At 51.1% G+C, this 27,844-nt stretch overlaps 1 protein-coding gene and 1 long non-coding RNA gene across 5 annotated transcripts in view; both read right to left on the reverse strand.

The window, feature by feature from the left end:
* Positions 1-233: 233 nt before the first annotated feature.
* On the reverse strand, positions 234-1,185 carry LOC143149951 (uncharacterized). Its single transcript, XR_012992908.1, has 3 exons — positions 908-1,185; positions 622-833; positions 234-528 (listed from the first exon to the last, which is right to left on the reverse strand). It is a non-coding gene; the product is annotated as an uncharacterized LOC143149951 (long non-coding RNA).
* Positions 1,186-1,688: 503 nt separating this feature from the next.
* The window catches only part of Chm (lysine acetyltransferase chameau), a 34,836-nt gene continuing 8,680 nt past the window's right edge, over positions 1,689-27,844 (reverse strand). For 2 of the 4 annotated variants that reach the window (XM_076317850.1, XM_076317849.1), the window contains exons 10-13: positions 14,320-14,413; positions 8,702-8,848; positions 8,467-8,573; positions 1,691-7,143 (exon numbers count right to left, since the gene is read on the reverse strand). In XM_076317850.1, the coding sequence (XP_076173965.1) occupies positions 7,021-7,143; positions 8,467-8,573; positions 8,702-8,848; positions 14,320-14,413 (471 nt within the window). In that variant the 3' untranslated portion in view covers positions 1,691-7,020. Of the gene's footprint in view, positions 7,144-8,466; positions 8,574-8,701; positions 8,849-14,319; positions 14,414-27,844 lie in introns of those variants that run through there. The other 2 variants (XM_076317853.1, XM_076317852.1) reach the window with 2 other exon arrangements.

A 27,844-nucleotide genomic window follows, 5' to 3' on the forward strand; every position in this document is an offset into this window, starting at 1 on the left:
ATAGTTCTTATTGGAAACTGAATATCGACCGAGTTCTAACCTTTACATGGTTAACAACGATACAGTCACGAGCATTACCCGCGGATTTCGATCTCTCTAACGACATATCGATCGGTCTCGCGAAGGATGCCTCGAACGAGGCAAAGGGAAATTTAATTGAAATTTGATTTCAGTTCAGAATTATTAACCGTGTCAATGTAATATCCGTTAAATTACAAAAGTACGATCGTTACCGGAAATTATTCATCCATATTACAGATAATATTCAGATGTTCGTTTCCGGTCCTTTGTTAGGTTACGTCGTCGCTAGATTCAACGAATATGACTTTGTTTTACGTTGCAGATATTAACTAATAACAGTATCGGCAATCTTTGGTATACTAGGAAAATTGTTGCCTCCTTTGTGTATATAGATTTCTTAACTCTGGTACCTTTAATACTCGCCTCCAAAATATTCCGTGACCGTTCATGCAAATATACCTCTTCGGGGATATTTAAATCGTGTTTGAAGGTGATATTCGACCGGTGCTGTCCGTTTCGAGTGAAATATTAGAATATACACAGCCTTAGAATATATTTCGGGTCACATTGTGCGGAGAAACATACTGAAATCCAACTTACTTTGTCAAAATGTAGCATCTGCTTTCCTCTCCTTTTCCTTTGATAAATTTGTACGCCAGTTTGTAAGATCTTCTAGATTTTCCACTTATTGTCAGTCTCTTACGATATATTATTGCTTTCCGTGTATGCGAATTGGCCATGTTCGGAGAATATATTATCGGTTACCGGTTAAAGATTGACATTGTTGATTACATGCGAAGCTTCTTTTCTTTCTGATTTTATTTGCATGACATTTAAATCATTATTATATATTTTACTATTACGTAGAAAAAATAATATGAAATACCTAGTTTCTAAGTTAGCTGAGAAACTGATGCTTTCTGCAAAGTGCAACCGTTGACAAATTTTTTTGGACGTATCCGATCTTTAGCCCGCAGCATAAGATACTGTCATCGCCGTGGCGTGGCGTGGCGCTGCAGTCGTTCATTTTCCTGGCAGGATCGTTCTCGGAGCAACGTGATTACGTGTCGTTCGCAACACGCGTTACTCGGGTACTTCAGGCTGTGCCATCTCAAGTCAGTCAGGTACCTGAAGTAGCGCGCGCTGCGGCAAAACCGGATCATCATTTTTTACCGCCACGAATTCAGCCTCTACCATGTGACGAGGAGAGAGAAAGGAGATTTAAAAAAACCCAAACGAACACGGTGGTGAGAAGAACTGTGGAGGCTGCATGTTAATTGTACTTCATCAGGTGCTCTGGTGAACTCGATACCCGGCACCTGTTGGAGCGCAATTCATATGACTGTGCCCTGCTGCCATATTTCGTCGTGATCGAAGAAAACGCATCTTTGAGAAGGCATGTACGATAAATCGCGAACGTTCGAAATTTTGCTCTCAGTTTGAGATCACGTGACAAACATCTGTCCGTTCGGATGTCAATGCATTGAGAACCCAATGAATTCGTTACGAAATAAAAGTAAAATGACATTTGCGTTAATTTAAACATCTTTCCATAGTAAGATAAGAATAATAATTATTATGTACGTCGAATTTGCACAAAATATATAAAGGATCGTGTTTACGAGGATGCTGTTACGAAAGCTTAAAGCTAGCGTAGAGACTGCGAGCGCTGCGAGAATAAATCGAATCGTTTAGTCGTTCCGAAGAACTCGATCGATACAACCGATACTGTCACACGTAACACGGTTAATGGCTGCTCGACAAATGGCGCTATTTAATTTTCGGCGTGCGATACTCGTTTAATCGACAAATGAAATTAAACAAGCGCCCTGTTGTTAGGTTGCCGGACCGATACGTTGTTAGTAGAGTATCGTTTCTCTCTCCACGAGCGAAGGAGAGGAACCGTGTAGCCTCGTAATGTCGCGAACTAATGGGATAATGACGTTACGTGGGGTCGCGTGGCGGCACGAACCGAGACAGAGGAGCTCGAGTAACGCAATTATTCACCTCTTTGCTCGGTTCCAATAGAAGCCTCAGAGCGTCGAAAAGTGCCTATTTGTGGCTGCTTACATTCTTTTATTTCGGTCAGTAAGCTTCCAGTCACGAAACCTGCAGCGCGCTCACGAGAAAAATTACGTTCGATCGATCGTCGTTGCCGCATATCGTTACTTTTATCGTAACAAAATTGAATGTTCTTTTCTGTCACTATAACCGCGATTAATGAAACTCAATTGCAACGCACCATTAACACGTGTCTGGGAAAAGTTTAAGGTTACCGCCATAACCTTAAAAAACGAATGAAGATACACCGTCGATAACCCTCTCTGTAGTCTCATATTTTCTTACTTTCTCACAATGTCAAACAGAAGAATAGAGGTCACTAGGGACTTTTCGTACTTACGAAGCGCCCAAACAAGAGTATTCTCCTTTTTGTAGTTACAAACATATATGTATTCAGTTGCACATGTAATGTTATTCAATAAACAAATCGAAATTTATACACGTTTTGTAACACAATGAATATCTAATATTTTTTTAACAAACATACGTAACTCGAATGTTTTGAACAATTTTATATCGTATCGATATATGGTGGTCATTACGGACGCTTCTATGTACTCACCTTAGATTTGCGATCTTGTCGGTTGTTCAAAAATCGTAAACACGAAGACACTAGCCGATTACAAAACAATTTGAATTTTCTTTCTTTATCTCTGGTAGTGTTTTAAAAGCTTAAAAATCATTCTGAATGTTTTACAAGCAATGCACTTCCAATTGTCAATTTCATGAGAAGGTTAGGACTGCGAAAGAAAAATAAAACTTTGTTTTGATGTAAAGCGGTATTCGGTTCGTAAACGTAACTGATATCCGTGAGAGACACGTCTCGGCACATAAAAGAAACTAAAGCGGCATTACGAGTCAATGGAGCGCACACAAAACAATATTAACAAGTTTTAAACAGATACACTGTACAGGTTATAAGGTTCTACCACAAGCAGTGTCAATAAAAGAGTTTTATTTCTTACTCCTACCGTATCGTCTAAGGAAAGTGTATAAACTAGTGTTACGATCTTACGATGATCTTACGATATCTTATTTTATGTCCTAATCGTCTAGCATTTGTACTCGCAATAAAACAGAGACCAAGGTGTTCGGTGAACCGGTTGGTTAGGTCTCGTTCATTTCTGTCAGCACAGTTCAGCCTTTAAAAGCAAGAAGCGTAGACCCTGGGGAAATTCCTTTGAATCATTGAAACATTAAATTTATATAAGACTGAGTTCAATTAATCGAAAAGTGGCGCATCGATTTGCTTAAAATAGAAACCCGGTCGAAGGTGCAAAACGAAATCGCCTACGAAATTCCCAAGAGATCTGTAAGCGACGCCTCTCTCGAGCGCCACTAGAGGGCTACGAATTTCGTCAGTTCCTGCATACTCCAACATGCAATCAATCGCGTGAGTGCTTCGCGAACTTACGAAGTCGAACTTTTAGTAAAACCTGTATGGAAAATCTTCCAAATTTTTTCAATCTCTTTCAGAGTCCTGTATAAACTCACCATAGATCTCCAAAAGTCGCGTGTTCTCCGCGCAGCGGATTGCGTACCAAAAGTGCGGTAAAGAAACATTCTTAACCTAACAATGAGAATAATTTATATAACGCTAACGAGGCACAAAATCAAAAGCGCGTAATTCGACGCACGGCGTCGATTCCATGAAAACATAGTATCCCTATTACTCGCGGGAAATCAGCGTGCTGCGGATATGAGAGAATTGAGCAACGTTGTATCGTCGAAACGCTTGTTTTTCCATGGCGTCGCGATAAATTTCTAGCAGAAAAATATTTGTACAATTAGTGGATTCACATTGGATCGTATAGTCCGCAACGAGCGTACTGATAAAAATTGTATTTTTATAAATATCGTTACGCGCATCTTAGAACGCAAACGGCTGTGAAACGTTTAATTTACAGATTGTAAGTCGCTGTCTCGAATCATCGATAAATGAACGAACTTCGAACCGAATTCTTCGATGTAACTTTCACGCCAAAAACTCCTGCGCGATGCAAAGGTGGTTCTCTCGTAACGATAAGTGTGCAGTGGCTCTCAACTCGATTACTCGTATCGTGAAATGTGTTAACAGAAAAAAAAAAGAAGATACTTGTTAACCCCTTGCGATCGAAATCCGAGATATTCACAGATCGTTCGACTGTCGTTTATTCTCAGCGCAGAAAATTCGTGGAAATTAAAACGTCCGTTCATCGTAAATGTACAAGCGACTTGTTACGTCCGAGAAATTATTGCGATACCGAAATTTGTAAATAACATTCTAATATTTGTCCACGTGCGGAAATGTGTTATTATTGGAGCAAAAAGACGAAACGGTGATTAAAGGTGGAAGACGGGAATCGGGTTACAAGAACGACGTTCGCACTCGAAAGTCGGATCGATACTTGTACACAAGTACAAAATATAATATTACGGTAAAATATGATAAAGACGTTACTTTTTACAATGACACAATGGTTCGTCCGAACGAAATATTTGACGAATTTGATACAGTAATCTTAAATTACAGTATAGGGGTTCTCAACCTGCACAACAGCGACTTCTGATTCATTGTAAAATTTATTTGTACGATCGTTAAAAATATGCCACAAATGATGATGCGTAATAATAAAATTGTTCAATAAAAATAAATATTCATTCCTATTTGAATTTCTTATTTAACCCTATTTATGTATAAAAAAAGGTTAGGAAGTCCTGTACTAAAAACAATTCCTACCCAACCGGATCATACATACACGAGCTATATTACAATCGCAAAGGGTTAAGGCGGAAATTCTTCCATCAGTCTGTGCAACATCCATCGTTCGTTTAAAAATTCAACGCCTGTCTTTTTACAAGATTTTCATAACACGTTCACTGTCCGCCGACCCAGACGTGGGTCAGGACGGTTTGACTCGGGAGTTGGCTGCATACGCAACGAATATCGACCGCGCACGATCGATTCGAAAGATTTCTTTGCAATCGAAAAACGTAGCTATATTACAAGGACTATAACGCACAGTGTTAAGAAAGAAGAGATAGAACATTTATTGGCATAAAAAATCTTATCGTTTCTCTGGACGTACCGGTGGTATTCGCGCGTACAGGCGCGGACAGTGAACGCGTTAAGCCACGTTCCCGCGTATCCAAAGCACAGTACCACAGTGTACACTCCAGGCACATGTTAGCTGCGCGTTACCATTCGAAGGGCGTAACTTTTTCAACGCATTAACCGTGGGGTTACGTAACTTTTTCCCGCCGACAATGGGCATTGCGAATACAAAAATAAACTCAATAAAACTCAATAACAGACACACGTTACTTTTGGTTAAAATCGGTTAAAAGTTGTCCATCACGCGCGTCGATGGATACATAGACGAAACGCTCGACGATTAATGCGCTAAGCGGTCGAGTGGTTTCCGTGCCGGGCGTTGCACACACGGGGAGGCGGCTTAACGTACACATCGACGATCGCTGGCAAAACCGCGCGGGCGGGCGGTCGGGCGGACGGGCGGATGGACACTCGCAAAAGTCCGTGAACGATTTCGTAGCCGTCGATGCTTTTAAACGCTTTCGAATGGTCGCCGATCGGTGCGTATCACGAGCGTTTAAATCGATCCTGTTCAACCTTGACTCCCGACGATAGCTTTCGAGTTATTTTCACGTCGCCCGAACGACTCGACCGAGGACGTCGGGCCTCCACGTACCGTCGAGGCTGAATTTCTCGGTTTTAAAGCGAACCGTGGTACCTCGCTAGCTAGCTAGCGCGATCAATAAACGTATCTCTTGCTCGTTCGCGTGTCTCGTGCAACGCGACTATAGCGCGACATATTTCAACGAGTTCTCTCCGCGGTCGTTCCGAAATCGCTTCGCCACGCGCGATATTCCGACGTTGTATATACACATTTTCGAAGCGACGATAACGGGTTGGAAAGTCGGTCAAACTTTCTGGAAACCAGAGTCACTCGACACGCTGATGTTCCGCGGGACGTGAAATCGTTTTCTTTTTTCCTTTTTTCTTTCTTGTCGCGGAACGCGGTTCGAGGAACGCTACCGTCGATGGTTAAAAACGAAAAGAATATTCCGTCGCTGTTTACGTACTTTGACTGTACACATGGCGCACCACGTTCTCGATACGATTATTTCTCGTTAGAACGTACACCGTTGTCGGGAACGTACACTGTCCCTCGATACGTTTCATCGAGGGACGAACAGGTCGTTCAAACGAGTAGGGTACACGGATATCGCGGAGTCGCGATATTTACAAAAAAAAAAAAAAAAAAACCAGTCCTCAAAGTTCTCGATACCCGTGATCCTCGAGTTCTCGTTCGATCCGTATAATTTGTTACCAAGCGATGTAACACGCCCCTTCCACTTGTCGATCGAGCGCAACTATCGAGGTTCCACCGTACGATATTTCGTGGAATTTCGTTAGTCGCGCTCGGACGCGCAACAGTTCTTCTCGCGTCGTTACCACGCGGTTTCGATCGGTAGGTTCGCTCTGGTCAGGAAGCTCGATTCCAAGCGGAAGCTATCTTCTCGAGCGCGACCGGCCGCTCCTGGCGATCCTGACGCCGTCGACCTCGGTGTCCTCCGCTGGACTCGCTGGAATTCCAGTAAGACTTTTCACGGGTTTTACCGATCGTTACCACCGTGAAATCTGCCGTGGCGTGGCTTATGAGCTTCCTCGGTCGGTCTCGCGTAAGGCGAGAGACGAACGAGACCGTCGCGAGGAGGGGGAGAGGAAAAAGGAAAAGGAGATCGAGCAAGGGGAGAAAAAGGAGAAGTCGACGACGACGACGACGACGACGACGACGACGACGACGACGACGACGAAGACGAAGACGAAGACGAAGACGAAGAAGAAAGAGATCGACCACCGCCCTCGGTCGACAGTCAACGGAGAAGGGGAAGGCCGACGTCGGCGTCACTCCGGGCTCCTGCTAGCAGCGAACCTTAGTTCGAGGCGGAGGGCGTCTTGGGAGGCTGGAAGGGGTTCCATTTCAGACACTCCGGATCGATCTCTTTGTAGACGGGGCCCCGTCTCTTCACCCTCTCCTTGTAGTCGTCGATCACGTCCTGAAATTATTTCAACGGTTCTCTCCACCGGTCCGTTTCTTCTCTTTTTACCTTTCCCTCTCACACTTTTTCCGCCGTAACGCGGGACACCGCCACGGGATCGTCCAACGAAAAACGGTACCCGACCCCTTCGTACCTACGCTCGTCGACGTCTTTCGAATCACCGTACACGCGCCGTTTCTCTTTAACCCGTTTGCATCATCGCTCTGCTCAAGCTTCCACGTTCAAACATCAGCGACGTTCAACCGACGACTGACCCGTATCATACCGGTTGATCGTACGTGCAGTAACGAGCATCAAAATTATTTATCGAGTTTATTAACAATTTATTGTTTGAAACGATTAATACACAATATTATTTGGCAAGATATTTTTTTATAGGCTTTTTTGCACCTTCGTATAGTGTTTTTTGCGTGCCGCAACACTCATAGTGGCAGTTTGGAAGATTCTCACAAAAGAGTAAAACTTATTTAGAATACACTGATGTATATCGAACTAATGGAACCAAAATGTTCTCAGAAGTGGTTAAACGTAGTCTGTTGCAACTGGTAAAATGGGAGTCGTAGGTTTGCGGACTATTCCGCGCTCGATGATAGTGTACAGTCGCGACTCGCGGATTATTCCGTGCTTAGATGCAAATGGGTTATAATTCGCGTCGATTCTCCAGGTGCTGCTTACGCGAAGATCGAAGAGTAACTCGACGAAATCACGACGCGTCCGCGTCAACCCTTTCCACTCGAGAGGCGATCCACGATCGCCACTTAATTCGGTGTACTTTCTCCAATGCGGAGAACCATCGTGGTTCGGAATCGAAATTAAAATTCCATCACTCGTTTCTTGTAACATGTAAATACGTACACGAAACATTGAAACGAAAATGTTCCGTTTCGAATCAATTACACGCTTCGAAGTATTTCATCGTGGTGGTAGGTTTTTGGCAGGAGGAAAGCTTCGAGTGCAAAGGGGTTGAACGAGAGTCGCGACCCACCGTGGAAACAAAAGCTCCAACGATTCGATCAAACGAGTTGTTCGCGTATCGATGTAATTTCCACGCGCGATACTTCGCAAGGGCGAGACGTTCGTTGGTAATTTCGTTACGAGCGTGTCCGTCGACGAGCTTTCCTCGAGCGTAGCGGCCCGCGTAAATCACGCGACGCGCGATGACACCCGGTCGTTCGCGCGGGGAGAGAAAAAAAAAAAAGAAAAGAAAAAAAAAAGAGAGAAAAAAAACCGAGCGTTATCTTACACCGTGACCCGAGGGGAGCCGTACCCCATCGTGTATCCTCGAGACAAATTAGAATCACAAAGGGGAGAGAAACTTACCTGTTTCTTCAGAATGATATGCTTGCCCTTCCAGTACTTCATCATACCGAGGGCCTGCAGGGTGCTGACTATGTCGTACGAGTCGATGGCCATCTCCTTGCTGATGTCTGAAAAGACGGAAACCGGGAACGGAACGATAAAAAAAAAGAGAAAAAAGAGAGAAACGAGTACCGAAACGATTCGGGCGCGAAAACCCGCTTCGAGAGAGTTCCTCCAGGCTCGTACGATACGTTACCTTTAACGGAGAGTTCCTTGCCCCCGAAGTTGCAGAGGTACTGCAGCAAAACGTCCTTCCAGTAGCTGCGATACGAGATCAAGCCCAGATCCGATAAAGGCTTCTCGGGCGAGCCAATCTTTTTCTCGACCCTGGTCAATAAGTAACCTGCGGAAAAGTGCAGCGACGTTGGTCATCCGCGCGTACCTCGGGACGGGAAACGATTTCGTCTCTAGGTTTCTCGACGTCGTTGCAACGATCATCGGTTCGCGAAACGATGAAAGGAGAGATCGCTATCGAGCACCCTGGGCTACCATTTTCTCCACCGTGACAACGACGATGATGGTTAACGTCTTTGTAAGATCGTTGAAACGATGCACAATGTGTATACGTATGGGAAACGAGTCCGTGAGTTTGGTTCGCGGAAAGAAACGTTCGCGGTTTGTTTCGAGAGCGGTGTACGACCCCGTGTATACATCCATATCCCTATCGGTTCGACGGGAAGACGTACACCCGCGAGCTGTCTTATTACGGACTGTACAGGGTCCTTGGTTGCACGGACTATTAAACGGACCATGAAATTCCGATTACGCGAGACACACCGGTGGCCGGCCGTTCGAAGCCGCATAGGTACAGAGCCGGTGCGCCCGCGTACGTGCACACGCACGGGAACACGTACCCGTGGCAGAATCGACGCCACCGCTATAAGCCATTTCTGGTGTCAGTGACCGACCAAGGATGAAGCGCCGCGGCGCAGTGCCGTATCGTAAAATAATTTCGAGACCAACGTTTCGCAACGAACGATCGCTGGAAACGTCAGTCTCGGTACGGGGTGACAGAAAGGAAAGAATCGACGAAAGAGAAAGAAAAATTGACGATCTCGCGATCGAACTTCGATACGACGTTTCGCGACCAAAGGTACGGGAACTGATCGCGATACGGCACTGACGATGTCCGGTTGAACGTCCGTTCCGCCTCGATTGTTCAAAGTATCCTGCATCGAAGAAATATGGCCGACCGAGGATCATCCGTACTGGCCGAACGGACCACCTTCCTCTCGAGATCGAATCGCGTTTAGATTCGTTCCCGACGGGAGAGGTTCCGAAGACGAACGGACGGTGTCTCGACGCGGAATTAGCATTCGCCAGGAGCCGCGGATTCGTCGTCGCGCACGACCAGATAACGTTTAAGGTTTCCCCCGGCGGTGCGAACTAATCGACTAATTGAATAAACGGAATCGATGATCGGCGACGTCGCGGGAGCTAACCCGATTCCTAGCGGTTTATGGGTTATCCTAGGTTCTATTCGCGGCCGCGCGCGGTCCCGTATTGATTCCGCATTGGTACCCGGTCGCGCTTAAAAAGACACGCGAGCGAGCGAGCGGATCGATCCGAGGATATTTCGGCAAACCGTTTCGGAGCCGTTACGGCTTTTTCCACGGATCGTGCAACCGAGCGATAAAACCGAAAGGTATCGCTCGACCGTTCCCGCGTTTAATCGTCCGGGATGAACCGGAGAGACCTTCCATCGGTCAGCCGCGAAGGGTTCTCGAATACACCTCGAGTATCGTCGTTTCGAGACACTCGAGAACGAACGAACGAACGGAGAGTCGAGACGATCGCGTTCGATCCCGCGACACGGTGCTTCGGTCTTTCGGAGGGATCCGCGTCGCGGAACGTCCGGAAATTCGTAAAGTTCAACGACCGGCCGCGGTTCGTACGGTAGGATCCTCCTCGCGGAAGCATCGCGGAAGGCGACGTGCAACGGCTCCCGAAATAACCGCGGAATTCTCATTACACGAATAATCGAGATCGAGACGAGATAGCGACGAGGAGGAGGTGGAGGAGAGGAGAGTTTCGTGGTTCACGGTGCCGCGCGGCGAAAACGAAACGAAAGAGGAGATCGCCTCCTCGGAGTAGTCCCAGGTGTCGGGAAAGGAGTTGGAGAAAAACGAACGAGGCGGGCGATTTTTGTAGAGTAACCGTGGCAGCACGCGAGGACCGGTCCTGCGTCGAGCTTATTCCAGGACGTCCCGGACCCCGAGGGGTTCAACGACCATCCTCTTCCTCCGCCTCTTTTCTTCTCCGGCGTTCTGGACCAGGAGAGGACACGGTCTCCTCTACCCTCTATCAGCCGCCAGCTTTCCTCCTCTCACCCGATTATTCTTTTCCATCGGCTCTTTCCACGACGCGGGATCGTCTCCGCGGCCAGGATTCCGCGTCTCTGTTCACGAACGGTGGCGATAGCTTCGGGAATAGCCGGAGCGCATTCATTACGCGTTCAGTTTGCAGAGTTTCGGGATCGGCGCGGCGCGGCGTGGCGCGGTACCGAGGCGGTGGTTCGAGAATCGAGGAAGAGGAAAGCGCGCTGACTAGAAGGACGAGAGAACAACGGCGACGAGGGTTGAAGAGGAAGCAGCACCGGGGGAGGGTGGTGGATGGATCGGCGTGACAGCAGCCCGGTCGGGGAAGGTTCATGGACTCTCTCGTCCCTCTACTCCTCCTCCGACTCCTTCTCCTCCTCCTCCTCCTCCTCCTCCTCTTCCGCGAGGTGGCTGCCCTACGCGGAGGAAAAAGGCGTCGGTGGCCCTGCCAATCCTACGCCCTGCGAGGCACTCGTGGGGCGAGGTCACCAGAGGTCATGCGATTGCGAGCCCTACGCCGGTTCGAATCGAACCAGGTGGAAACCGCTATAGGACCGACCTGTGCTAGCCCACTGGCTCCGACCAAGGGCCGGAAAGGACGTATAGGGTGTGTCTAACGCGATACCTTCCTTAACCCTTCGCGGTCGACGCCGTACGGGGAAGTTACGGGGTCTCCCCGGTTCGGTGGTAAAAAACAATCGACGCGTTCTTTGTTCGTTCGTGAAAATTGGCTACGTTACGGGACTTTCGCTCGAACTCTGTCGACTAGCCTCGTTTTTCTCGAAACGACGTTTTCCGAGATGCTCGAACCGATATCTCCGGGACCGATAAACCGATCGACTCGAAATACGACACGCGCCCTACGTAAACGTCTCTCCCTATCGCGCAAAGCCGATATCGACTGCGCGTAAAGTTATTTCGCGAGAATCGCGGAGAACGGGACATTTTTGCGAGAAACTGCGACTCTTGCCGAGCTTTTGTACTTATCCGGGCTCGGACGATAGCCGTGTTCACGCGTGGTAAAAATCCTCACGTTCTTCGCACGTGACGACCACGGGCGTAAGATTCTTCGATGCGTGCGCGCTTCGACGAAAGGAATTATTCGCGAGGAACTCGAGTAGAAAGAAATTTCGAAAATTTACTCGATAGAAATCTCGAGGGTTGTCCGATTCGTCGAATCTCGAGACAGCTCTCTCGGTAAGTATTCCTCCGCAAGGACACACCTACGTTGATGGTATTCGAGACGTCTGGAGACATTTTGTATCGAGCATCGCGGCTTCGTCGGTTCTCGCGGGCAGCACAGGCCCCCCGCGGTCCCCGACGAAGCTGCAACGGCCGCGAAACGTCGTTAACGCGTAATTGGACTCGGTGTCCAAGGATCAAGGTACAAAAGCATCCACCCACGGGGACGATAATTCGGTAAAAGTTCGCCGAGCGTGCGGAATCGAACTCGTCTGGTGTTCTCGCGAGGAAACACGCGTACCGCGAGCACGTGGCCGGCGGACTCGAAGAAGGGGTCGAAACCCGCGGATCCTCGAGCCAAGGGGTCAACGTTTTCGTCCAATCGAGGGACCAACGAGTTCTTCCTCCCGTACCAACTCCGTCCTCCCGGTACGTATCGGCGTTTCGCCAGGAATTCCTCCGCGGAACAAGGTGCATCATCGGACACACCCCGTGCGCGAGACGAATCCCGGCGCGTGTCCGTCTGTGTGCACGCGTGTGTAAGCCAACGGCAGGTAGAGAGAGCGCGCCGGCTGGCGACTACTCCGCGGGGTTCGTGGGGGTCGATCGATGCGGCGAGACGCCGGGCGTCGCACTTTCCGCTAACCATTCCACTCCAACCTACACACTCCACTATCCCCGTCACCACTACCACCGCGATCCATCCCACCACCACCACCACCACCACCACCACCACCACCACCACCACCACCGACCGGCGCCGCACCACCGTCACCGTCGACACCAACACCGAGACTCGACGAGTAGCGTCTCTCGCGCCGCGGCAGCCCCTGCGGAAAACCCGGCAGGGCTACACCCGCCCACGACACCCTACCACCCTATCACCCTACCACCCTACCACCCTCCCGTATCCGCCACCTACCACCAACGGCTACGATTCTCGACGACTCCGTTCGCATAGTACGTCGACCCACAACCCCAGCCACCTAGCCCCGTACACCCCTTCCTACCACCTTGGTTCGCCGCGCTACCCCTACGCGCGACCCACACTCACTCCCGTCGTGGCTCGTCGGCATCAATGAAAATGACGTCACGGCAAAAAGCTCGCGTTTAATTATCAACGCTCTACGCTCTTCGCGGTGTACACGCGGGCTAGTAGGCAGCCCTGGTACACGACGACCGTGGCTGTGGGGAACCGTTTTCGTGCGAGCGTTTCCACATCGCTCGCGTCGCGCGGAACAAGACGATCGTAAGGGGACGAGGATCGCGCGACGACCTCACCCGTACTCTCACCCTTTACTTAACCACCCCGTACACCCCCACGGTGGATCGCTTTTTTTTTCCTTTCTTTCTCTCGCAACGCGTTTACAACCGACGCGTAAACAGGGGGCGAAACGAAACCGACCTGATATTTAACCCCTGCCTGTCTACGATCGGTGAATCGAACAACACCCTCGAAGCCTCCTCGCGAATCTTCTCTCTCGCGCTTTCTCGTCTTACCACGATTCTCCGTGTCTGCGGTTCGATTATCGCGATCCTCGTAGACGAGCCCCGTACCCTCGAACGACGAACCAGATTTTTCGAACGTTCTCCTCGCACCTCCTTTACGACGAACCGAACCGGAGAGGGTCGATTACCGGCCGCTGGAAACCCAAAGCGCTCGCGCGGAACCAGACGCGTTTAGAAACTCGAACCGTGCGGTTCATCACCGGTGAACCGTTACGCTTTTTTTTTTTTTTTTTATAAACGAAACGCACGCTCGCGATCGTACGCATCTTCCAAGGGTGCGTGTACGCTCAGCGCGCGAAGATGCAACGATCGGGAGGTCTTCATCCCCCGTGACGCTTCGACGACGAGAAAATTGTACTCGAATGCTCCTCGAGGCGCATTTTGACGGCATTGAACCATCGAGAAGAGTATTTACGTTTCGTAATGTTCAACGACGGTTTGCGGTTCATCGACGAGAGTACCCGACGAGATTCACGGCTCGACGTCGGCGAGGAATTCTTCGCGGCGCGTGTCGGAGTACGCGCTGGCTCTCTCGATCGCAGGCGACCGCAACGTCGACGAAACCACGCCACGGAAACCGCGGAGCCAGTTCCTCCTATAAACTCCGGCTCCTAATTCGGTTATCCTTTCGATTTCGTCGGGAGGATGTCGTCATCCTGTCCCCCTTGAACGCGTCAAGGTCGAGCGGACGTGCGTGCGCGAAAAGAAAGGAGCGGGGAGGGAGATAGAGATCGAGAGAGAGGGAAGAGAAGAAGAAGAAAAAAAATTAAGAAAAGAAGAAAGACGAAACACTGTCTGTACTCACTGAAATCGATGAGGAGACGGCCGTAGCCCTGGCGCTGATAAGGCGGCAGCGTCAAAATGCAGGATACGTTGTAATTGAGGAAAGAGTTCTTTTCCTGGAACAGAACCAGGATGATTCAGAATTATTCGAGCGGAACGAACGCGTTGCCGGGCCGCCCGATAAATGTTTCTCCGTCTCCGAGCTATTCGAGAACAACGACACCGTTCGATGTTTCGGTGTTGGTCGGCGATCGTTGAAATTGACGATGGACACGTGTACGAAATTAACGCACTCGATAATATTATCGTCACGAGATCGTGCGATACCGTGGCCCGATATCGCTCGGATTTCTTATTCATTTCGTACCGAACGGAAGATTCTCTATCGGCGTGCGCCGACCGATATAACCGGTGTCTGGAGAAATCACGCGAGATCGAGTTTCCCTGGCGGAGACGTCTCCAGCGCGAGCTGGACAATTTCGTGGCGCTGCGAGCCGGTTCGTCTCGATCCTCGAAACGCGTTCACGCGCGGAAAAGCGGAACGATTGTTTTTCCGTCCCCCGATATCGCGTCGTGGAAACGCCTCGCGCGAAAATACTAACGGGCCAACCATACCTCGATCGAGAGACGACTCTGCGAAGCTACGAGGAATCGCCAAACACGTTCCAGGTACTGGGTTGTTCGATAAGTTTTGTCGTTCGATAAAAAATAGTACTACATTGAACACTACTGTTCGATAAGTTTCATAAGAAAGAGTACTACATTGAACAGTACTGTTTAGTACATTTTATAAAAAACGATACTATATTGAACAGTACTGTTCGATAGGTTTTGTAGTTGGATAAAAAACAGTACTACATTGAACGGTACTGTTCGATAAAAAATAGTACTACATTGAACACTACTGTTCGATAAAAAATAGTACTACATTGAACAGTACTGTTCGGTAAGTTATATAAAAAACAGTACTACATTGAACAGTACTGTTCGGTAAGTTTCATAAGAAAGAGTACTACATTGAACAGTACTGTTCGGTAAGTTATATAAAAAACAGTACTACATTGAACAGTACTGTTCGATAAGTTTCATAAGACAGAGTACTACATTGAACAGTACTGTTCGGTAAGTTATATAAAAAACAGTACTACATTGAACAGTACTGTTCGATAAGTTTCATAAGACAGAGTACTACATTGAACAGTACTGTTCGGTAAGTTATATAAAAAATAGTACTACATTGAACAGTACTGTTTAGTACATATTACAAAAAACGGTACTATATTGAACAGTACTATTCGATAGATTTTATAGTTCGATAAAAAACAGTACTACATTGAACACTACTGTTCGATAAAAAATAGTACTACATTGAACACTACTGTTCGATAAAAAATAGTACTACATTGAGCGGTACTGTTCGATAAAAAATAGTACCACATTGAACAGTGCAGTTCCATAAGTTTTGTCGTTGGATAAAACCTATCATTATTTGAACCCTTTGCGATGCGTTGGTACACGCATCGACTAACCGATGACGTTCGCGGAAAGCACGGAAACTAGACGTCGAAACGGTTCTTATCCGACGTTAATCGGATACGGTAGTTTAAACGCACGAATGCTTGCACGACCAAGGTCGGGTACACTTTGGTGTTTCTTTGTTCTTCAGGGTCTTCTTCGTTGTACGCGTTTCTGAGCGAATTCGAGGGTAGCGTTTCTTAACGCAAGGTTCCGATACCTCTTTAGAAAAGCGAATAAATTACGCGCTCGATACAGGTGCTATTTCATTTCGTAAAAGAAACTATTCCTAAACATATCCGGGCATCCGGTGGAATCGGATCGTACGATTTGTATCGTTGCTGCGATGGAACTATGCAGTTACTCGGGAAGTCGTTTCGTTTCCCAAAACGAAGAATACATAATTCAATAAAACGTTTATACACGTCCAAAAGAATCGTGTTTCATTTCCGCCAAGAAAAACGAAACGACTTTCGAAACAACTCAATATTTTCGAGTACATTATCCATGAAAGTATTTCCAATCGACGAACGTCCGTATATTCCCATATTACGTTTTTCAACGTTTCAACCGAACCGGTCGATTCGTGAGCAGAGAATCGCGCGAACCGACTCGAATTTTCGACACCGCGGTATTTTTCTTTTTTTTTTTTTTTTTTTACCGCGGCACCGAGTGGGCGTACACCTATAACCGCGTGGCGTGTATCGCCGCGGCAGGAGATTAGATAAATTTCGTGTAAAATTACATTTGTAGGAAATTCGCGGGCGATACGTTGTAGGAATTTCGAGCGACGCGAAAGCAAAGTGGCGCGAGCGGTTCCCGTTCCTGTTTTCGATTCGAGCGAAACCCGATAACGGTTACGGGAACGATAAATCGGTGTCGCTCTTTCCCGTGTAAATCGACGTTAATATTTTACCGGCTCTCCCGCGCCGTAAACGCGCGAACAATGTCACCGGGAACGCGCGCGTATCGGTTGCTTCGGCTTTTCAGCGCGCGTGCTACTCGCGCGACCGACCGTGGTCTCCGTTGCGCCCGCAAATCTGGCTTTTCGAACGAATTTCATTTCTCCGCCCAGCGGACGCGATTACCCGTATTTCGAGTCGCCACAGCCGCGTTTTGTCCGTTCCTCGCGTCTGTTATCGTTTCGTTACGATCCGATTGTACACTCGCACGTTGTTCCGTACGGAGAAATCCGATCGAGCGAATCGATCGTTCGAGAACGAGCCATACTAAACGAGAAACCGCGAATTTCGTCGGAACTCGCGCAAGTTAACGAGGAATGGACTTGGACGCGTGGAAATGATCAACGAAAGAAAACGAAAAAAGATATCGGATCAAACTCGGTACACGTGAAGTATAACCGGACGGTTGTCTCGGTCGCCATCGTACCGCGAGACGAAAGTCGTAATAGGTAATGGACTATCCAACGGGCGCGAAAGAAAGAGAAACGTCTTCTTCGATTCTATCGGTGCGAGAGGGAGAGAGGAACTCGATCCACGAGACGGGATTACCCGGGGCTGTATCTCCCGTGGCAACGTTCAATTTTCGGAAAGTCGCGCGCCGGGACATTGGAAAAAGAAAAGAAAAAAAAAAAGCATCGTCTAATTTTAGCCGCGATGACGCGTGTTTCGTTCATACTGGGAATTAATTCGGGCGACGGGCTCGAAAACGACGGTGGTCGAATCTCTTCGGGATGTCCGCGAGAGATCGACGACGGTTCGCCGGCGTATCGCGATTCGGACGGTAAGGTTTCTCGCCGAGAAAGTTTTAAATTCCATCCATCGGTGATGCACGATCCGGCGTTAAAGTTCGCTCGGAGACGATCCGCGATTCCGTGGAGTCTCGGCCGCGCAGTCTGCAATGCGGCGCGGCCGAGACTTTGCTCGAGAGAGAGAGAAAGATAGATAGATCGATGGATAGATAGAGAGAGAGAGAGAAAGAGAGAGCAAAGCTCTCGGTAGCACGGAGCACGTCTCGAAATCGGTGTTGGTCTCAAGGTGGAGAGAGATTCGTCGCGTCGCGAACGTCCGTGTGTCGTTTGTCCGAGCGTCGAATGTCTGGCCGAGGCCAGCTCGCGCGTAGAATCCGTCGTTAATCATTCCACGCCCCTCGGTCCCATTTCGACGGCCAAGAACGGTCCCGGTACAACTCGAACACCCGGTATTTCCGGCCGTGGCAGCCGTGCTGTTGCTAACTGCCGAGTGGGGCAGCAACGGTTCGAAGGACACACGACTCGAGAAGACTCGGGCGTGCTTGTGCTCGGGCCGCGTACCGTGTGCACGCGTATTCGACGCTGGTGGGAAAAGGAGGCACGAGTAGTCCTCGGGTCCGCGGTTAACGAACAGAGAGGAGGTGAAAAATATTTTCGGGCCCTACGAGCCGGGGGCCTACCGGGGGCTTACCGGGGGCTTACCGGGGGCCGCTCGAATAGGCGAGCCGGCGGCGATCTCCTCGAGAGACCGCTAAAAGCCAAAGACAAAATATGGGAAGAGGTTGAACTTTATACCGACGACGAAGAAGCGTCGAGAGACTCTCCGTGGACGGAGAGAGGGATACCGGGCCGGTGGAACGAAGAGGGAGCGAAGCTGAACACGCCGGAGAGAACGAGACGGGAAGAGGAGAATCTGGGCCCCGCGACGTCCTTGGGCCAGTAGTCTCTGCTCCGTTCAGGGACGTCTCGACGTCCCCACCTTGGGACGCTCCGCGCAAGAAAGAGGCCCACCGCGTGCTGCTTTTCCTACCCGTTCTCCTTTCCCTTCTTTTTCAACGTTTGTTCGCGGGAGTTCCGTCGCGGCCGACAGAAAACGTGTATCCCGGACCGGGGATCGATCGACGGTGTCGGTTGAGTCACGTCGCCGCGAAACGAACCGTGTCCCGGTTTCCGTTTAAGGAGAGGAAAAGCGCGAACACCGCGCGATTAATACCCGACCGCGTTCGCGAGACTCTCGCCGCCAAGATTTCGGATTTCGATTCGGGAGACCTTCTTCTCGACCCTTTCTCCCCAACGAATTTTATTTTCGTACAGGGGGAGGAGGATCGGATCGAACGCGATTCAACGATCGATTCGTCCCGCCTTCTTTTTTTAACCTTTCCTTTGGTTCTCCGCGTCGCGTAACGTCCGAGCGGACAAAGCGATAAGCGAGCGAGTCGCCGGACGATAAGCTTACCGCGGAACTTTACCTCTTCCAGGTAACGATCGGTGCTCGCGCGTTATCGATCGCGCCCGCTGAAAGGAGCACCGTCGACGCGAGTGGCGTCGATCGTAAAAGGTCTCCAATCGGTCGGTATCCTTTTCTGCGTATCGCCGTACCATAAAGTGCAAAGCGTCGAGGAGCGAGCGTACGCGAGCGCGAGAGACGATAGAGGCATCGGAACGCGAGCGACCGGCCATCCATCGTATATATCCGCTTCGTTCCTCGCGCGCTCGTAAACACTTTGCACACTGGACGACCGCGTCGTCGTCGTCGTCGTCGGCGTCGTCGTCGTCGTCGTCGGTGTGCACGAGCCGCGCGTAGGTGAACGAACGTCTGCACGGCTGCACGAATAAAATAATCGTCTCCGTCTCTTTCCACCGTTCGAACGCCAGACGTCGAGACGCTTCGCGCCTCGCAATTTTCGGCACCGTGAGAAAAAGACCGTACGCTCCCGACGAGGAAAGATTCACGCTCCGTCTCTACTCGGAGCGGATACCGTGATTGTACGCCGGAAGGGAATTTTTCCATCGTACGGAAGCGAACGAACACCTTTTGGAAAATACACGAGTACGGAAATGAACGAACACCTTTTGGAAAATACACGAGTACGGAAACGAACGAACACCTTTTGGAAAATACACGAGTACGGAAACACGGGAAGCGCTCCGTTCATCGAAGACGATTCGATCTATGTAACTTACCGCTCGAATATTTCGCAGGGAAGAAGATCGAGATTTATCCACGGTCTGCCTTACCGACCGACACGCGTCGCTCGACTATCGCGAATCGCCGTATATATTCGTCCACGCGCCGGGAAAGCGTCTCGGTTGCGAAAGATAACGCAAATTTATAGGTAACGCCGGTCTAAACTTAACGCGTCTCGCGTTCCAAATCGACCTTTCTCCGCGTCATCCCCGATTCCCGCTCCGCAACACCGTGGGCTACGAGTCTCTCGCTTCGTCTCGACGCCCTTCTTTCCTCGACTCGGCTCCGAAACTCGTCGAAAAACTCGCAAACGATCGTCGTCGCGACGAACCGGTCGCTCCCTCGACGATCACTCGATCGGTGTCGCGCGAATTCATCGAACTCGAGATTTCGTCGAGTTCTCTCGCGAAACCGAGATCGGGTATCGGTCGCAGCTGCTCGCGGTGCGTTAACTTTTGCGGAATGTCTATCCGTTGCGCACGACACCGTGCATTGTTCGCGGCAGTCGGTCGCGTCGAATCGACTCTTTTTTTCTTCTTCTTCTTTCGGAGCGAGCCAGCTCGAGGCAACTTGGCCGCAGAACCGGTGAAAATCGTGAGCCATCGTTTCCGAGAAGAAAGGATCGGTCGACGGAATGCCGAGCACCCGGATTACACGATTCGGGTCCCGCTCGCTTCGCGAATTCTCGGATCGCGCGCGAGACGCGGTGTGAGCGTCGCTTAAAGGTTATACAGCTCCTCGCGACGGTCACTTCTATATTTAGATGCACCGAGTTTCCTCCTCCACTTTCTTTATACCGAACAAAGCGTTCCTCTTAACATACGGGGTGTACGCGAAGTTTCATCGGGTGTTCTCTCGGGGAACGCAAGGTACGGTGATAATCGCGTGGGAGGAAATTACCGCGAGCCGGTGTCGAGAATTTTTTTCCACGAAAAATCTTTCTCGTCGGACGAAACGAAGCGACGAAACGAGCGAACGTCGCGATCCGAGGCGAGCTGCGACGAGAAACGAGAAACGAGAAACGAGAAACGAGAAACGAGAAACGAGAAACGACAGCTCGCGTCCCGTTCGAGTTCCTCGGTCTCCGCGCGGTCCAGACGCGGGACGCGTCCCTCCGGGAGACGTTGTAAATTTATCAATGGCCGATACTACGAAAAACGGAGGGTCGAACAGGACCGTGGATTATCCCCGACGCGGTTCTCTCGCCCTAAGAGAAATCGTCACGGATACACCCCGAAAGGGTGTCCGGTCGGCGCTGCAGGAAAATTTCTGCGCAGACTTATCAATCGACGTCGACCCGGTTCGTTCCCCCTTGGTCCCTTCGTCGTCGACGAATACACCGCTTTCCTTTTGGCCGGTGCCCAAACGTTTGTTGTTCGTTCGGAAACCCCTTGTAGATTTCCTGCGTACCGTCCAACGGGCGAATCGATCCGACGGACCTTCGTGGAAAGAAGAACGATAGAGGAGACCCGAGAAACGACCCGAGCCGACACCGACTCGAAACTTTTCTTGCGGAATCGAAACGATCCCCGAAGAACTTTGTCTTCCGTGTCGGTGCAACCGGATGCTCCTTCGAAGGTTTCTCGGTGCTTTCGCGCGAGCTTCTCTTCGATCCTGGCCGGGAACATCGCGTTACCGACTTGGTCGTCGATCGGACGTGGATCGATAGGATCGAAGCGAAATCTCGCGCGAACGAAGAAAATGTCCCCTGGTCGACGTACGCGGATAATCGTCAGGTAGCTCGCGTAGCGTCGCGATGTTCCACCCGCGGTACGAACGTGGACGCTCCTGCTCGAACAATGGCCTTTCGCGTTACGATCGCGCCGCACTGCGGAAGGAAAAGCTCCGGCGATCGATCGCTATTAGCGACGATGTTTAATAATTCTCCGCGTGGAACGTTGGCCGCGATCTACGCGCGTACGCGATACCATTCAGGAGCAACGGGACACGGGCTGTACAGGGTGATGCGCGTACGTCACGGGCGTAGGTAGACTCGAAAAGCACGGGTTTTCCCCTCGGAGGTGTATTTTTGTCGACGGAGTCGATGCTCGGCCGAAACGGCGTCGATGAAACGTTCCTCGATCGTTTCGTAGCGACCCGTGCCCGAGATCGAATTTTACCACGGGTTTCGTTTCTTTCGTTCGCTTCGGCGAGGGTTCTCGTCGCGGGAGAGGAATTTCTGAAAATGAAAAGAAGCGATTGCGGTAACGGTCGAGTCTTCTCGATCGTTCGTCCGTCCATCCGCGTGTAAATCGGTGGAGGAGGTTTCGCGCGATCCCTCTTCGGGACGATCGGCGAGGTCTCGCGAGGTTGTCGCGCGTTCCCCCCCGAGCGCCGTTGGGAAGCGAGCTTTAGCGGGCTGCCGCGGCACCCGAAGGGTTGAACCGGCGAGCTCGTTTCGTCCTCGAGAACAAAGGTCAAGGTCCGCGAGGCAAAGGACGAGCAACGTCCGAAGAATCTCTCTACGGGCACAGGGGGCGACGTACTCTCTCGCGTGGACGTTGCGCGGCGCCGGTTCGAACGCTCGGGCATGGATCGTACGTAGCGGGAAGCTTAGCCACGTGGATTTTTCCTGGACGGCGACAGGGAGACGGAGGCACCCGCGAAGGTGGCACGGGAAACTGGAAACCGCCACGGTACACTTGCGGCTCTCCGTCACGAGACACGACGCGGATAATGACATCGTGGTCGAGTACGCGCGAAAAGAGGACGAGGAGGGAGACGACGCGCCGTAGGATGAGAAGCTCGAGTAAAACTCGCGGCGGCGGCGGCGGCGGTGGCGGCGGCCGGCGACGACGGCAAGGATAAGGAGGTGGGGGGCCGCAGGAGGTGGAGGAGGAGGAGGAGGAGGAGGAGGAGGAGGTTAGAGCCGGGAGAGCCGGGAGAGCTAGAGCCGGAGCTAGAGCTAGGCGCGCTACCCTACCCCAACTTCTAGGAACGATGTGTATTCGGGCGGGATTTGGTCGTGTGAACAGGACTGTCTGGCATCGATCGAGCCCAGCCGCGGGGTGGAGGCTCTGCAGAGAGGAGAGAGGAGAGACCGAGGGGAAGTTCGACCGAGGTGGAAACGGAGGTGGAGGGTTGGGCGAGCCTACCCCAACCTCTTCTCCAAGAGGCCGCCGCGTATCGTATCGACGACCTCTACTACTACTCGTCCTCGTACTCCCGGTGTTACCCTACGTCATCCCTTTCCTGTTCTGCCTCCCTGCAGTCCCTTTCGCGCCACCCCTCCTCCTCCTCCTCCTCCTTCTCCACCTCCTCCTCCTCCTGCTCCGTCTTTCCGCTTCGCGTCGCGTCTGCGGGATATTTTTTAAGGAAAATTGACCGACCCTCTGACTGCCTTTCCTGCCGCGACTTTCTCCTCTTTGTCCGCTTCGCAGCCGCTCGCGTCTTCTATCCTACCATCGTCGTCGTCGTCGTCGTCGACTCGTCTCGTCCCTCCGCGATTTGTCTTTTTCCTAGTGTCGATTCGCCCGGCTTTGTTCCCTCGCGATAGTTCCCATTGGGTTTTTCCACGGGCGTCGTCGTCGCCTCCTTTCGCGCGTTCCTCCTCGTTTCCCTTTTTCGCTCGCGTTCTCGTCGCGCTCGATCGTGTTCGCGGAGTTTTCTTTGAGAAATTTCATAGTAAATAAATTTATCCACGAAATCAGATTTCCTCTCCGCTCAAAGAGATCCTCTGGCCGTTTATACCGCGCGCAGCTCCTCTCTCTTTTCCGCAACCCGGCCCTCCGCGTGTTCACCGTCTCCACCGGTACCCTCTGTCCGATCCTTTCCTTCTTTACATAGCGCTCGGATATAAACGCCTCGGGGTCCAACTATTTACGCGTTATGTACGACCGGAGCCCTTCCACGGTCCTCTCGTTCCTCGAAAGGGTACCGGGAGCCACTTGCCTCGCTAAATTTGCCTCTTTTAGTTTCCAATTACCGTGTTAACGGCTGCCGCAACAAAAACCGTTTCGGTCGTACTCGAGGCGCCTTCTCGAGGACACACTTATCGAAATCGTCGCCGCCGCCGTCGTCGTGGTCGTCGTCGTCGTCGTCGTCGTTGATTCGCGGATACGGTCGTTTCTGTTAACGAAAGGAAACGCTCGCGGCTGAAACGATGGAACAAAAACCGGCAGAATTTTCAGAACGACATCCATTCGTTGAAATTCCTCCGCCGATCCTCACCGACGCGCTTCGTTACCTTTTTCATCCCACGATCTCCAGCTCGCTCCCTCTCTTTGCGCGTCTCTTCTTGCTTTCATTCGTCTTCGTGCACGCTTTGCCGGATCCTCTTCGCTTTCAGAGATATAAACGTTCCGTCGGGTCCTGTCTATTTATTGCGTTACACACATCGGACCGCATCGTTCTTGGATCCTCCTCCTCCTTCTCCGACCGACGCGGATACTTCTCTCTTAATCCTTTTCTCGCTACGCCTCTTTTTCTCTCTCTCCCTCTCCGAATCTCGATCCCTCTACCCCTCTTCCTTCCACTTTTACATTTTTATTATTTCTTTTTTCATATCTCTCGTTCCCCTCGCTCGTTCTTCGTTCCTAGAAGGTACGCCGCTCCGTTCCATTTCTGTATGCATTATTCAGAACCGTATACAGTGGAACGGTTCGTGACGGGCTAACTGGCGCACCACCGGAAGTTAGTCAAACGAGCAGGCCTGAGTGGCTGCGGATCGTCGCGTCTCCACGGATACACCGTCTACTGATTTTCACCGGCTTTCCCAGACCCACCGATCTTCGCGGCGTTTCCTCTCCTCGCCGGCGAAATTTCAAGCTTCGTTCTTTGCCTTTTCCCGTCCTCTTTGTCGGCACGAACTTACTACGAATCGCCCCGGTCGAACCAACCACTCGGGAGGGATCAATTTCGGAAAGCTCGAAAACTAATTTCGACCGAGGTCGAACTTCGCTTCGAAAATTCGCGCGTCTGCTTCGTCTTCGTAGCTTTGGTTTCCCCGTGTGTAAAATTTGCCGCAAAATTCCACCGATTTGCGGGAACGGAGCGCTCGAGGGGAATTACGAGGTAATTTTGCGACTCGTTTCGTCGAAACGTTGGTCTTTTTTACGATCAACGATCGCGCGCACGGGTGCTTTCGAACGTATCGTAAGGCGTTAACGGTCGCGCGTAAAACGAAAAACACCGGTTGTTGTCTCTGTAGCGCGATACTACGGGCGACGGCTACCAGCGATCGAACGAAAATGAAAAAGTTGCAAACGGATCATCGTTCACTGGATCGAGAAACGCGACGGACGGTTTTCGAGCCCAGCTTCGAACGGAGATTCTCTGTACACGGGAGGTTTATGGGGATTCAACGGCAACGTGATTGGAATACGTCGATTTCGCCTGGCAGATTTATTCCCGCTTTTAAGAGGCTCGTCTCATTCTTAAAGGATACTCTTTCATCCGTATCATGGGACTGCGAAAGGACAAGGGTATTGTGGTGTAGGTGCCGGTGTGTTCGACATGCGTGTCGTGTTCCTCGGTTCTGCCGTTCGTTTTTTCGTCCCCCTCCCCTTTCGCGCGGGATCCTGTCTGGAATACCTACGTAAGAGGATATGCCGTCGTCTCGTTTGCTCGGGACACGCCGTGTATTCGCAGCTACGCGTATACTCCGTCTTGCCCCCGGTGAGCCTAGCGTTCGAGCTCCCGAGGATATATTGGAAGCAGATACATCTTCATCGACGCGTTAATTGCCAGGATTTTGTTTCCAAACGGTGTTGAGTTCCTCTCGTTTCCAGACCCTCTTAACTTTCGCGACGACACGCCGTTCACTCTAGGCCCTCGAGTATCGCCGCTAACGGGAAACGCGTTGTCGCGCGTAGATATCCGCGTCGCGTTCTTCGCCTTCTTTTTTTTACCTACCTTTGTCACGGTGCACACCTCCTCGAGGATCGTACAGTTTCGGTGACTTCGAAACCTCGAGGATCGAACAGTTTCGGTAACTTTGAAACCCCGTCGAGGATCGAACAGTTTCGGTAACTTTGAAACCTGGAGGATCGAACAGTTCTGGTAACTTTGAAACCTTGTCGAGGATCGAACAGTTTCGGTAACTTTGAATCCTGGTCGAGGACCGTACAGTTTCGGTAACTTTGAAACCTCGTCGAGGATCGAATAGTTTCGGTAACTTTGAAACCTGGTCGAGGATCGAACAGTTTCTGTAACTTCGAAACCTCGTCGTAGCGATACGACTACGATATCCCTGTTCCTAGATCGAACGCGATGGGAAATCTTTGCTCCAGTTTCGAGCCCGAAAAGACTCTCGGATGTTTCTCGGGACGGATCGACTCACCGGGAATAGAAGATTCGCGCACAGGTGTCTCGTGTACTCTTTCGAAGTATTTTTCCTCCTCGAGCGTGAAGCGAGCGCTCGTCACCGCGAGATCGCGGGGTCCGCGTTACGCACCTACCGTCTTAACTTTTTCCTCCCGGACGGTACTCGTTCGAGGCGGATGACGCAACGCGTTTCGTTGCAAGATCGCTGCAACTTTACGATACACGGCTCTCGAGGAAGATTCGCGTGTAGAAGAAGGGATCCTCTCGGTTACACGCACCGCCTCTATAATCCGATACGCGGACGATGATCGGAGAATCAAAAACGAAAGCTATCGAAATTCTGGTTTCGCTAGAACGGGCTAGCCCGATCCTCCGGACGGCGGAACGCGCAAGGATTTCAGGACCAGGACAGGGCCCCGTTGAGCGTATCTTGGACCCGATGGCCCCGAAAACCGGTTCCGTCTGGATTTCACGTAACAAGCGTTTCTCCTTTTTTTTTCCTTCCGTTCTTTTTTTTTTCTTTTTCTTCTTATTTTCAGGGATCCAAAGGAATACGACTTCTCGAACGTAAGCCGCGTCGCGTTACGATTACCGCCCGTTATCGTTCGTGTCGTAAACAGCAATTACGAGTGTCCCGAAACGCGTTTAATCCCGGTGTTCGAGCGTCGTCGGTCGAGAAGACGGCCAAGAAAAGAACCGGAGGGCTCTTTAAACTCGTTTTCGATACCGCGAGATCGGGATCCGCGATAGAAAGTTCGAGAAACGGTCGAATCCGACGCGGATTTTCCCTTTCGGTCGTAGCACGGTCGGAGGCGCGCAAATGACCGTAAACAACGGTCGAAGGGTTAACGTTTTCGTCGGCTCGGCTCGGCTCGGCTCGCGGAAGGGTTACTCGGTTTCGAAAGGAAGGTTTTCTCGTTCGCTCGATGGGCAAAGGGCGGGGTCACCGTTCGAAAGGAAGCGGGAACGACGTCCAAGGATTTTTTTTTCGAAATTCGCCACGGTGGCTTCCCCTTTCGCGTTTCGGGCCGGAAGCTGTAAAAACGTTCGCGCGTCGATCCCGACCCTCTCTCGATTTCTGCTCGGCTGGCTCGGAATTGATAAAAATTCAACGTCGCGCGCAGGACGAACGAGGAGGGCCGGCGTTAATGCAGCCAAACGGAGGCGTGGCGACGCCGCGTTAATAACGAAATTTATAAATTCACCGGGAACGAACGAGGAGCTCCTCTCGTACCCGGTAATTTCTCCTTTTTTCGCTCCCCCTCGAAAACTCGAGCGTTTCGCTCGCGCCGCGCCGCGCCGCGCTGCGCCGCGTCGACCGAACGAACGCGCGCGCGATCATTCAAGGTCGTCGGTAACAATCGCTCAAGGTCGCCGTCTAGGTCCCGCCGTTAACGTACCCTCGACGCCGCGGGGTCGACGCCCGGATTACTCAAGGTCAATGGCCGTCTCGCACCGAGGTCAACGGCCCGAACTCTCCAGGCCGACGTCCGGATTATTCGAGGTCGGCCAGAGGAGACCGCAAGACGCGAACAGGAGGCGTCCACGCCGCTCGGACGGTTCGATCGATTTCGCGAACGCGTTGTCGCGTCTTCTCGATGGTGGCGGTGACGATGGTGGTGGTGTTTCGTCCTCGAGAAAGTGCGAGAAAGACGAGAAAGACGGGCGCGAGAAATCGCTACGAACGAGACCTCGATCCCCGGAAAACCGAGGGGAGAGACGATGCGAGACGAGCCGAGTCGAGGAGAGGCGAGGCGAGGCGAGGCGAGGCGATGCGAGGCGAGGCGATGCGATGCGAGGCGAGGCGAGGCGAGGCCAGGCCAGGCCAGGCGAGGCGAGGCGAGGCGAGGCGAGGCGAGGCCAGGCCAG

Source organism: Ptiloglossa arizonensis, chromosome 8 (assembly GCF_051014685.1).
Source record: "Ptiloglossa arizonensis isolate GNS036 chromosome 8, iyPtiAriz1_principal, whole genome shotgun sequence".
NCBI lineage: Eukaryota > Metazoa > Arthropoda > Insecta > Hymenoptera > Colletidae > Ptiloglossa > Ptiloglossa arizonensis.